The sequence below is a fragment of the Oncorhynchus mykiss genome, chromosome 12, assembly GCF_057628025.1.
Source record: "Oncorhynchus mykiss isolate SJ-2025 chromosome 12, ASM5762802v1, whole genome shotgun sequence".
NCBI classification, from domain to species: Eukaryota; Metazoa; Chordata; class Actinopteri; order Salmoniformes; family Salmonidae; genus Oncorhynchus; species Oncorhynchus mykiss.
Genome location: NC_143033.1, coordinates 37,482,723 through 37,495,706, shown reverse-complemented (window position 1 = coordinate 37,495,706; position 12,984 = coordinate 37,482,723). Strand labels below are relative to the sequence as shown.

At 47.6% G+C, this 12,984-nt stretch overlaps 1 protein-coding gene across 3 annotated transcripts in view; it reads left to right on the top strand.

The window, feature by feature from the left end:
* Positions 1-10,530, top strand: part of fgfr4 (fibroblast growth factor receptor 4) — a 50,760-nt gene extending 40,230 nt beyond the window's left edge. For all 3 annotated transcript variants that reach the window (XM_090192393.1, XM_090192392.1, XM_021623634.3), the window contains 12 exons: positions 334-597; positions 774-1,030; positions 1,363-1,486; positions 2,644-2,973; positions 3,570-3,909; positions 4,073-4,194; positions 5,264-5,374; positions 5,544-5,734; positions 6,674-6,796; positions 7,563-7,771; positions 8,009-8,114; positions 8,449-10,530. In XM_090192393.1, the coding sequence (XP_090048519.1) occupies positions 334-597; positions 774-1,030; positions 1,363-1,486; positions 2,644-2,973; positions 3,570-3,909; positions 4,073-4,194; positions 5,264-5,374; positions 5,544-5,734; positions 6,674-6,796; positions 7,563-7,771; positions 8,009-8,114; positions 8,449-8,625 (2,354 nt within the window). In that variant the 3' untranslated portion in view covers positions 8,626-10,530. The remainder of the gene's footprint in view (positions 1-333; positions 598-773; positions 1,031-1,362; positions 1,487-2,643; positions 2,974-3,569; positions 3,910-4,072; positions 4,195-5,263; positions 5,375-5,543; positions 5,735-6,673; positions 6,797-7,562; positions 7,772-8,008; positions 8,115-8,448) is intronic.
* The last annotated feature ends 2,454 nt before the right edge of the window (positions 10,531-12,984 follow it).

Here is a 12,984-nt window from a genome sequence, read left to right as displayed (position 1 = left end):
AACATGTTCATTAGCTACATTCTTTTTCTCTTTTCTCTTTTCTCTTTTCTTTGTTCTTGTAGCTAGCTTGCTCTCACTCCCACAGTGATCCATGCTAAACAAAACAAGGAGCAGAGAGAGGTGGAGAGAGGCCTCCCAGTTGCCATGACAACCTCTTTTTTGTGTGTGTGTCTGGCGGGTCAGGGGATAATGGGGGCGAGAGTTGAAAGTTCATAGTTGAAGGGATGGCCACTCTCTTGAGAACAAGATGTGGCCACCGTTTGGTGTGTGTGTGTGTGTGTCCGTGTCCCGAGTACTCACACGTTTGTTTTTGTCTCTTTGTTATCCCTGCAGATGTCCTGGAGGACCTTAGTGAGGACACCACTGAGCACCTGCTCCTGGAACCGGGTGATGTCCTCAAGCTGCGCTGTGACACCAATCGGCCGGGGGGGGTGTACTGGTACAGGGAGGGGACCCGGGTGATGCACACCGCCCGCATCCAGATCCGCGGGGGCGTTATGGAGATCACGGACGTGACGTACGAGGATTCTGGGGTGTACGTATGTGTCCTCCGCGGGACCAAGGAGCCCCTGAGGAACTTCACCATCACTGTATTAGGTGAGATCTAGATTTAGAAGACAGAAGAAGTCTCAGCCTTAGAGGTACCGGGTGATATGTCCAATGAAGTTCTAGGTTATATGTATGCATCTCTATTGTCTTGGTCTCTATGGCCTCCTGAATGATCAGTTATAAAAACAAGTTATTAACTCTTTCCATATCTTGATGCTTCTCAGACTTACTGGGCTCAGGTGATGATGATGAGGACAACGGTCTAGAAGACACGTCGGCTGAGATTGAGAATGATCAGGTCTACTTCACAAGAGGTCCCTACTGGACCCACACCCAGCGCATGGAGAAGAAGCTGTACGCAGTGCCGGCAGGGAACACGGTCAAGTTCCGCTGCCCGGCCATGGGCAGCCCTCTGCCCTCCATCCGCTGGCTGAGGAACGGACGTGAGTTCAGGGGAGAGCACCGCATCGGAGGCATCAAGGTGAGACAGTGACCATCCTGGGAGCGAAGACAGTAGGAGAGTGGGTAGGGTGGGGATGAGGAGGGAGGGGAAGAAAGGGAGAGAAAGAGGAGAGAGGGGGAGAAAAACAGTGGTTGCTATTTTGTTTACTGGCATATAACTGCCACATACTTTGTTCTCAACCCTGGTCTCAATAGGGAAGTGACACACTGTGATCCATCAAAGACACATTACCATAGAGAAAGACAAGCACTTCCAAAGCACAAGCCAGTATAACTTGTATCCGTAGGAATGATCCAACACACAACGTACAGACAACCCATTTCTAACGTGTCTGTTTTGTCCGTTTATAGTTGAGACACCAGCACTGGAGCCTGGTGATGGAGAGTGTGGTGCCTTCAGACCGTGGGAACTACACCTGTCTGGTGGAGAACAAATACGGCTCCATCACACACAGCTACCTTCTGGACGTGCTGGGTAAGAACACTCACTCATCCACCTCGCAACAAAAACCTCACTTTACCTACCCAACACAGTCTGCTGTTTGCTCATCTGACATTCAACTCCCAAAGCTGGGAGGGATAGTATGGGTAATGAGAAAAAGTAATTCCCTCCACCATTCTCTAATTCAACCACATTCCGTCAAACTTGTAACACCAGCCCTTTCCGTCTCTCTCCATAATGACTGGAAGTAAAGTTGGCATGAACTCATTATAAAGTCTGTACATCTAGTCAAAGCTCCAGGGTGTGTGCAGTACTGTAAGGTATTGTTTCCCCTGTCCTACGCACACCACCACCCGACTCTAGACATGTAGACACAGGCCGTCTCCCCGCGGAGCCACTGCCGGCCCATGATACTTAGCATGTCAGGCCTGATTACCGTCCCGTCCCGTTGCTCTCCCCACTCTACCTCAGTGGCGTCTCACTAGACAGAGAAACACAGAGGCTCCACAGCTCACCTCAGACAGAGGGAGGACAGCCGGTGGAGAGAGGAGAGAGAGAGAGCGGACGGCCAGGCTCCCGAACCAATTTTCCCCCTGACCTGTGACTGGCCAGTTTCTGCGGCTCGGCAGTCCAGTGTGGGGTCAACTGCTGTCTCCAGAAGCATGCAAGGGGGAAAAGAGCTTGCACACACAGAACGGAGAGAGGGAAGCAACGCAGCGACTTCCAAGCTGGCCTGGCTAGAAAATAAAGTTGCTAATGAAACCAATTAGTGAGACTGACTGCGTCTGGCTGGTGTTGGTTGTGAGAAACAATGCCTGCTTATCTGTCCCTTCCCTTTTGGCACTGCTGTGCTGCGGTCAGTCAAATGAACACTGGTCGTTACCACTGGCCTTTCTCTCCATGCCTGCGAAACACATAAGACCGATCTGGAGATAACCTTGTTTCATCTGAATCTAAATTATACTGTTATTTTAGATGAGTATTTACTTCAATGGTTAGGTTATTCCAGGCATTCCAGAGTACTTCTTGTAGCTTAGAGACAGCGATGTGCTCCGTTGAACAGAGGAATCTCTCTCTCGCTGTCCCCCACGGCTGAACTTCGAACTCTTCCCTCGGGCAAGGGGAATCCTCATGGCCCTCTGGAGTCTAACACTCTCTCTATTTCTCCCCCCCTCTCTGTCTGTTTTCAGAGCGCTCCCCACACAGGCCTATCCTGCAGGCTGGTCTGCCAGCCAACACTACAGCGGTGGTGGGCACTGATGTCCAGTTCTTCTGTAAGGTCTACAGCGATGCCCAGCCCCACATCCAGTGGCTGAAACACATTGAGAGGAACGGCAGCCGCTACGGCCCCGATGGGACTCCCTACGTTCAGATACTGAAGACAGGCAGCCTCAACATGTCGGAGGTGGAAGTTCTCTACCTGACTAAGGTGACCATGGAGGATGCTGGAGAGTACACCTGTCTGGCTGGAAACTCCATTGGCTTCTCCCACCAGTCTGCCTGGCTCACCGTCCTCTTGGGTATATTTATCCTTCAAACTACAGTATGGCAACATATGGTCAAAGTAAGGAGTTTAGAAGAATTCAGAATAAATTGTCACTTGTGCTTTGGGCCAAGTATAGTCAACTTACCAAAGGTATTTTTAGGGCTGTTAGAGTTAATCAGTTAACTCAAGTTAACTTTTTGTAATTTTAGCGCACATTTTTTTTTATTGTGATTAATTGCATTGTCGGAAAGCGTTCAAAATACACTGAAAACATAGTAAATACATAATATATACAGCTAAAAACAACTATTTGATGTCAAAACAAGTTGACGTTGAGATTTTAAAAAGTGTGCTTTATTGACCAGATTTTGCTACCCGTTACTTTGGACAAAATCAAGATGTCAATAATCTTGTAATGCTTTTTGAACAAATATCTTAAATTACAGCTCAATTAGAGAAAATTCTGAATTTACGATTAATCGTGATTAATCACAGCCAATACTGCAATTAACAAAAAAAATAATACATTGTTTGACAGCCCTAGTCTTTTTGTATCGAGTTCAGAAGAAATGGTCACTTGAGTCAGTCTCAAACCCATCCTTTTATTTCCTTTTCATTGTCTTCTCATAGAGGAGGACGTGGCTGACGAGGTGGACCTAATGGAGACCAAGTACACTGACATCATCATCTACGCGTCTGGCTTCCTGGCTCTGGTTATGGCCATCGTTATCGTGGTGCTGTGTCGCATGCAGGTAAACCCCAGCAGAGAACCCTTCGATGTCCTCCCTGTCCAGAAACTCTCCAAGTTCCCCCTCCGCAGACAGTACTCTGTGGAGTCTAACTCATCAGGAAAGTCCAGTGCGTCTCTGATGAGAGTGGCCCGCCTGTCTTCCAGCTGCTCCCCTATGCTGGCCGGAGTCATGGAGTTTGAACTGCCCTACGACCCCGACTGGGAGTTTCCCAGGGAGAAGTAAGTCCTGTTTGACTTTCTGGTTTGTTAGGGGTTTTGGTTTAGGTACTTACTGGTTATTGAGTCAGTCATTAAGTTCCTCCATCTTGAATATGTGTTTTGGTTTCTGTTGAGTTCCATGTATCTTCCCTGTACTGACCATCATTGTCCTTTCTTTCTCCAGTCTGACGTTAGGGAAGCCACTGGGTGAGGGTTGTTTCGGCCAAGTGGTCAGAGCTGAGGCCTATGGGCTCAACAAGGACCATCAGGAGAACATCTCCACTGTGGCTGTCAAAATGCTGAAAGGTACGAACTAGGAACCATCTTCTTAGGAAAGACTGGACAATGACTAGTATTTATTGTTGACTCTATTTCCAGATCCACAACATGACCAAAAGTATGCTCGTCGAACATATGATTCTAAAACGATGGGCATTAATATGGAGTTGGTCCCCCTCTTCTGGGAAGGCTTTCCACTAGATGTTGGAACATTGCTTGCTCAGCCACAAGCATTAGAGAGGTCGGCCACTGATGTAGTCCTAGCTCTCAGTTAGCGTTCCAATTCACCCCAAAGGTGTATGATGGGGTTGAGGTCAGGGCTCTGTGCAGGCCAGTCAAGTTATTCCACACCAATCTCGACAAACCATTTTTGTATGGACCTCGCTTTGTGCACGGGGGCATTGTCATGCTGAAACAGGAAAGGGCCTTCCCCAAACTGTTGCCTCAAAGTTGGAAGTACATAATCGTCTAGAATGTCATTGTATGCTGTAGCGTTAAGATTTACCTTCACTGGAACTAAGGGGCCGAGCCCAAACCACGAAAAACAGTCCCATACCATTATTCCTCCTCCACCAAACTTTACAGTTAGCACTATGCATTGGGGCAGGTAGTGTTCTCCTGGCATCCGCAAAACCCAGATTCGTCCATCGGACTGCCAGATGGTGAAGCGTGATTCATCACTCCAGAGAACGCATTTCCACTGCTCCAGAGTCCAATGGCGACAACCTTTATACCACTCCGGCCAATGCTTGGCATTGCGCATGGTGATCTTAGGCTTGTGTGTGGCTGCTCGGCCATGGAAACCCATTTCATGAATCTTGTGCTGACATTGTTTCCAGAGGCTGTTTGGAACTTGGTAATGAGCACTTTGGCGGTCTCATTCTGTGAGCTTGTGTGGCTTACCACTTTGCAGCTGAGCAATTTTCGCTCCTTTGTCTATGGAGATTGCATGCCTCTGTGCTCGATTTTATACACCTGTCAGCAACAGGTGTGGCTGAAATAGCCAAATCCACTCATTTGAGGGGGTGTCCACATCATTTTGTATATATAGTATATGTTCCTAAGACTTCAAATGTGTGTCCGTCTCATTCCCCAGATGATGCCACAGACAAAGACCTGTCAGACCTCATATCTGAGATGGAGCTGATGAAGGTGATGGACAAGCACAAGAACATCATTAACCTCCTGGGGGTGTGCACAGAAGATGGTGAGTTCAAGACACAAGTTCACAACCAAAGGTCAAAAGCTACCTGTTGCTCCTCACTCATTCGACTCTAGCCCTGCTCAGTGACCTTGTCATTAATGGTGGTCCCATGCCTCCAGGTGTCCATAGGGAGGATGGAGTTGATCAGTAACTTTCTCCCCTCCCCTATCAGGTCCTCTGTACGTGCTGGTAGAGTATGCGTCTAAAGGTAGCCTCAGGGAGTACCTGCGGGCCCGCCGGCCACCTGGCATGGACTACACCTTTGATGTGACCAAAGTGCCCGAGGAGCAGCTCACCTTCAAAGACCTGCTGTCCTGTGCCTACCAGGTGGCACGTGGCATGGAGTACCTGGCATCCAAAAGGGTGAGTGCTATGTCTTAAAGGGGTTTGGTTAGCTTATATGTCCATCTCAATATGGATTATTAGGTTTACAATCTGTATGTGGCCTTCTATAGAATGACTTTGGCCTGAAGGGGTTTAGACAACAAGCAAGAGCAAGTGATAACCCCCTTCCTTCCTTCCTTCCTTCCTTCCTTCCTTCCTTCCTTCCTTCCTTCCTTCCTTCCTTCCTTCCCACCTACCCCCCAACACACCATTCCTCATTCACTAGCCTGATCTCTCTTATCAACACATCCCTTTGTATGACACACCATCCTGGAATTCCACAGTGGAGTGGTGGTTGAGCCCTGTTTACCCCTCCAGCCCCCCATCCCTCTGTCCTGCCTGCCTGCCGCAGTGGGCTTTGTCTTTTTTAGCACAGCCATAAATCTGTTAGCAAACAGGCGCAGAGCTGCGTCTGTGCCCCGGCATCGGGTTTCTGTCTCTGTGGCTTGCTAAGAATGCAGTAGTCTGAAACCACCCCACCATTATGGAGCCCCCGGAAAACCAGGGCTTTCTCATTTCCACGAATCCCCAAATACCACGTCTATTTGAAATTAAAACCAAAATAAACTTAATGACATCCATTCAAGTCCAGCAAACAGTGGTTGTTTTTCAACAAAACCTCGAGATCTATATAAAGTTGATTTAATTTGGTGCGTTTGGTTAAAATTGGACGCTGCGTGTTGACTTAAGACCAGGTCTTTTCATTTTAGAAACTCACAGCGAATCATTTCTATGTCAATACTATCTGGTTTTACATGACTGCAAAAACAGAAAACCACAATGTAGACATGGTCATGTAATTACAATATTCTAAATTGTAGAGTAACATTTCATAAACATTTAACATAAAACTCAAAACTGCGTATATCTTTGTGTTCCCTGACTTAACCCTGGTTTCTCCTCTCTCTGTCTCTACAGTGCATCCATAGAGACCTTGCTGCCAGAAACGTCCTCGTTACGGAAGACAACGTCATGAAAATCGCAGACTTTGGCCTTGCTAGAGGAGTGCACCAGATTGACTACTACAAGAAAACCACCAACGTGAGTTATCCTATCCTGCTATACCCCTGACTGGCTCTGTGGCACCTTGTTCCTCTCCTAAATCCAGTGCCCGTTCCAGTGCCCGTTCCAGGGCTGTGCTGTTGTGTGTCATCTTGTTGGCCAGCTTTCAGAACAGCCCCTGTTGGTACATGGAGACACAGCAGACTGTCTGCTCTCTGTCTAGTGTCCCCCAGTCGGCTTGTGCCTGTTTCAGCTTTAATGCTCTTAACCTTTTACTGCAGTGGGCTAAATCAGCGTCACACAGAGTGATTCTCGACAGTCTTAAACAAATCTGCTTTGAAGCAAAAGTATACACCTCACACACATGGTTATGGGCTCAAAAAAAGAAGACACCTGTACCATGTCAGATATAGAGTTGAAATGTATTACATTTTGAGTTAGCATCCCAATATATTACTCTTTACATACATCACAGAAGACTGAAATATAACAAAACGGTTGACAAAGAAACACCGGATTTCCTTCAGGGTTTTGAAAAATATGAATAACATTCCACCCATGAGGCCAAAGAGGGTGTTTTTGGTCATTGACAGCAGAAAAGGGCTATAGACAGATGTTTGATGTGTGCTCACTGATTGGCAGCCAGCTTAATGGGAGATCATTTGAAAAGGCTGACGAGGAAGGGAGTCGGGGAATGAGTCGGGGAATGATGTATAGACGACTGGATGAAGGGCTCTGGCATCGTGGAAACCGACTGACTCACTGACTGTCCACCGCTCACTAACGTTGTTGTTCTGTTTTGCAGGGACGTCTGCCAGTGAAGTGGATGGCACCAGAGGCCTTGTTCGACCGAGTCTACACACACCAGAGTGACGTGTGGTCGTTTGGGGTACTGATGTGGGAGATCTTTACCTTGGGGGGCTCGCCCTACCCCGGTATCCCTGTGGAGGAGCTCTTCAAGCTGCTGAAAGAAGGCCACCGCATGGACAAACCCTCCAACTGCACACACGAGCTGTGAGTAGACACACGCAAGTACACACCTAAACTGATCAAACACCACAAGCAACGCCACAGCCTTCTCACCTAAGCTCACAACATTTAAGTTGGACATTGACATTTATTACAGTGTGTTTCAGAAGCTTTTTTTTTGTCCCTCTCCTGTGCTACATTTGCATGTTTGTAAATGTGAAAATGCTGTGGATGTGTGTAAATACCCTGGTACTAACTAGCCCTCTCTGTCTCTGTGTACAGCTACATGAAGATGAGGGAGTGCTGGCATGCCGTGCCCACACAACGACCCACCTTCAAACAGCTGGTGGAGGAGCTGGACAGAGTGCTGCTGTCTATCTCTGACGAGGTGGGTGTCTGGGACCCCTGCTCACACACACACACGAGCGCATACACACACACACACACACACACACACACACACACACACACACACACACACACACACACATACACAATCTGCTCGCCAGATGTCATGTTCCAACATACTGTTCCAGCTATAGTTTAGCTTATTACTTTAAGACACCCTGTAGTTTGTACACAGCACACAGTCTCAGATAAAATGTCAACCTCACTATGCATCACACAACACAAACGTCTAGCTTAAAAATACAATGTAATAAATTACACAAATGCAAAGCATTACCAAACTGAACAGTTTCTCTCCTGCTTCTTTTTCTTAGTACCTGGACCTGTCAACACCTTTCGAACAGTACTCCCCATCGTGCGAGGACACTTCCAGCTCTTGCTCCTCGGACAATGACTCTGTCTTTACCCACGATGCCCTGTCCACCGACCCCTGTCTGTTGGGTTACCACGACGTGAATTCTCGGATTGACCTGAAACCGGCACTGCGGTAGACAGCGGCTCCAATGCGAGTCCTCTGTCTCAAAGGGCATTACATGGAGAGGTTTACTTTGGGAAACGATCATGTTGCATGAAAAGTGGTACTTGGACTGTCTGCTCTGGCACTGTGCCCAACAACAGTATCTCAAACCTTGGCACTTGGCACTACAGAACCCTGGTCATCTAAAATGGCTGCCTCTTATCAGGTTTGGGTTTTTACAGTAAAAGGACTCTCTTTTGTTTGGGTCTCTACAGAGAGGATGGACAATGGTCATCTTGTACTCAAACTCATCTGAGCTAGCATCTGAACAGTATCCAAACTGAGCTTTTAAAACAGAAAAAGAAGTTTTAACATAAAATATTTATTTTGATATGGGAAAAAAACAGAGAAGCTGATTGTTAAATATAAATCTCTCTATATATAAGATTATTTTACATTTTGCTATTTAAAATTGTCTTAAATCTCAGGATCTCTTGTGTTAAAAAGTTGCTGTAGAGGCAGCAAAGTGCCTGATTTTTTTTCTTCCTGTGAATATATTAAAATAGAAAAATGTTTTATGTACATATCATAAAAAATACAATTACCTTTTATAAATTATTCTAAATGATACAAAAATGAAGGTGTTCAACTGAGGTGAAGAAAGAAATAATGTATTCAAGCGTTTTAACGGCCAAAATGTCCTCGCAATTCACCTTCCATTTCATCAAAATCCCTTCAGTCCTCTGTTTGTACGCTGCTCTGGCCTTTGTATTGCATCCAGGCCAATCGCCAAAGCCCTCAGAACCCCCAATCCCTTATGCTTTCAATTGTTGCAAACATAAACTAACTATAAGAACAGTATGGTCTGGGGGTTTGGGCCCTGAAAGAGAAGAATACAATTAAACACAGGACACTGTGGGGGGACAGGGGGAGCAGCCCAGCTTCCACTGTCAATGCTGTATGAAAAGAAAAGGCCTGGACCTGAAGGTCTGAATGTGAAAAGCCCAGTGTGATTGATTTTGAATCCTCCTCTTTTGTTTCCCCTTTAACCAGGCCCAGTGTGTTTGTAGAGGTACAGGCTGAGGCTGAGGCTGGGCCTGGACAATAGGGTCTTTGGCAGTCCTGATGAGTGTGACTGTGGGGACAGGGATGGTGGGGGGATCCGGTAGCTTCAGCCCGTCAGCACCTCAGCCTGGGCCTGTGTGCAAATGAAGACTCCCTTATTATGATAATGCTTGGCTCCCAGTGATACCAATCTTTATTCTGCTACCATCTTTTAATATACATATGCTAATTCTTATGCTTTGTTACAATTGGGGAGAATACTCTAAATGTCCTCCAGGGAATGCAAATGGTTCACCTCGAATCATATAGATAAGCCTCCAATGTTGTTGTTTCAACAACGCTTCAGAATCGAACTGCCCCGACTGTTTTTCATTCAGAATACTCACAAGCATTTGTATAAAAATGGTGGTGTTGTGGGTTGAAAGCAAAGCATAATGCACATACAGAAACAAGCAATTCAGGTACCAGGGCAGTGGGACTGGCTACCTTTTTGTGTACATTTATTTGGTGGGTCATCATTTTTGGAAAACGAAACATTTAGCAATTTAGCTCAAAAATCGTTTTTTTCTACTCGAAAGCAGCATGACCTCCAACTGAAAACCAAACCATGAGCTACAGAACAGCCTATATGAATTTAACTTAGCCCTTCAACATCGAGAGTTGTATCACAATGATCCTCAGTGTTGTTGTTTTGATTCCCGTACTACAGAACGTCAGGGTCAACTGCATGACATTCCATTTATGTACGCCCAATACAATTGTAACAATCACAATGTTCTTTAATAAAAATTCATCAAGATCATTATTTTAGAAATATGTAATTTATTTGTTTATTGTTTTGTTTTTGTATGAAATAAAGTATAATTTAAAAGATCCACTTTGTCCTTTGCCATATGTCATTCTTTTAGAAAGCAAGAGAAATGAAGAGACAGGAGGCACAGAAAGAGAAAGAAAGACAGCAGCTGAAGACAGAGAAAGGGAAAGAGAGAAAATGAGAGAGGGAGACAAGAGAAAAAGATGAGGGTTAGGGGTTAAGGGGTAGGGGGTAGAGTGCACTAGTGATCACAGAGACCCAGTTCTGGCTGGCTGGCTTATCTCTCATGTGAGTCAATCCACCTCAAACAGCACAAGAAAAAGGATTTCAACACCCACAATCTCAGATTGTTCTGAAATTGTTTGTGTAGTTAGACCAGATAACATTAGCATAACTGAAACATTATTTTGTTGAAATATAATTTGATCTGAAATTAAGCTAATTAATTGCACCGAAATTGGCCATTTTAGTTGATAGGATCACCTGAGGGCTCTGTTACCTCGGCTCCCGTGCTGGCCCATCCGGAACCCTCTTTGGAGGTGGATGCATCCGAGGCTGGGATAGGAGCCGTGCTCTCCCAGCGCTCGGTTACGCCACCGAAGCTCTGCCCCTGTGCCTTCTTCTCGAAGAAGCTCAGCCCGGCGGAGCGAAAATATGATGTCGGGGACCGGGAGCTGTTGGCTGTTGTCAAGGCTCTGAAGTCGTGGAGACATTGGCTTGAGGGGTCTAAACACCCTTTTCTCATCTGGACTGACCACCGCAATCTGGAGTACATCCGGGCAGCGAGGACTGAACCCTCGCCAGGCAAGGTGGGCCATGTTTTTCACCCGTTTAGTTTTTTCCCTTTCCTACTGACCAGGTTCCCAAAACGTGAAAGCAGACTCACTGTCACGACTGTATGATGCAGAGGAGCGGCCCATGGATCCCACTCCCATACTCCCGGCATCCTGCCTGGTGGTGCCGGTAGTGTGGGAGCTGGATGCGGATATTGAGAGCAAGTGTTACGTGCAGAGCCCGCTCCCCTCCAGTGTCCCACTGGGCATCTGTACATTCCGTCTGCTGTCCGTGACCGGTTGATCTATTGGGCCCACACGTCACCCTCCTCTGGTCATCCTGGGATCGGTCGGGTGGTGCGCTGTTTGGTTGGGAAGTACTGGTGGCATACCTTGGCCAAGGACGTGAGGGTTTATGTTTCCTCCTGCTCGGTGTGCGCCCAGTGTAAGACTCCTAGATACCTGCCCAGAGGGAAGCTACACCCCTTACCCATTCCACAGCGGCCTTGGTCAGGTGGCGCTCGGCGTCGCCAGTCTTCTAGCCATCATCGATCCTCTTTTCATTTTCCATGTGTTTTGTCTTGTTTCTCACACCTCGTTTCAATTCCCTCAATCGTTTGTTGTGTTTTTAACCCTCTGTTCCCCCCATGTGTTTGTGTGGGATTGTTTATTTGTAAGTGCTTGTGCACGTATTGTTTGGTGCGCTACTGTCACGAACGTTGTTGTAAGAATCGGACCAAAATGCAGCGTGGTTTGGGTTCATCATCTTTTATTATGAGAACTGGCACAAAAACGATAAAGAGCAAAGCAACGAACGTGCAGCTTTGTGCTGCTCAAAGGCAACAATACAAAAACAAGATCCCATAAAAACCCAGTGGGAAAAGGCTGCCTAAATATGATCCCCAATCAGAGACAACAATAGACAGTTGCCTCTGATTGGGAACCATAACAGGCCAACATAGAAATACAAAAACTAGAGTACCCACCCTAGTCACACCCCGACCTAACCAAATTAGAGAATAAAAGGCTCTCTAAGGTCAAGGCGTGACAGTACCCCTCCCAAAGGTGCGGACTCCGGCCGCAAAACCTGACTACATAGGGGAGGGCCCTGGTGGGCATCTAGCCTCTGTGGCGGCTCCGGTACGGGACGTAGACCCCGCTCCGCTCGCGGATCCGTAAGCTTCGGTGGCGGCTCTGGTGCGGGGATCGTCGCCAGAAGCTCTGGACCGTGGATCGTCGCCGGAGGAACCGGAACGTGGATTGTTGCCGGAGGAACTGGACCGTAGTTCGTTGCCGGAGGGACCGGACCGTAGATCGTCGCCCGAAGCTCCGGACCGTGGGTCGTCGCTGGGGACCCTGGAACGTGGATTGTCGCCGGAGGAACCGGACCGTGGATCGTCGCCGGAGGAACCGGGCTGTGGACCATCACTGGGGACTCCGGACCGTGGACCATCATTGGAGGCTCTGGACTGGGAACCTTCGCAGAAGGCTCTGGACTAGGAACCCTCGCTGGAGGCTTGTACTGGGAACCCTCGCAGGAGGCTCTGGACTGGGAACCCTCGCAGGACGCTCTGGACTAGGAACCCTAGTAGGAGGCTCTGGACTGGGGACCATCGCCGGAAGCTCTGGACTGGGGAGGTGCACTGGAGGCCTGATGCGTGGGGCCGGCACAGGTGGCACCGGACTGGTGACACGCCCTTCAGGGCGAGTGCGGGGAGCTGGCACAGGCCCCGCACTCATA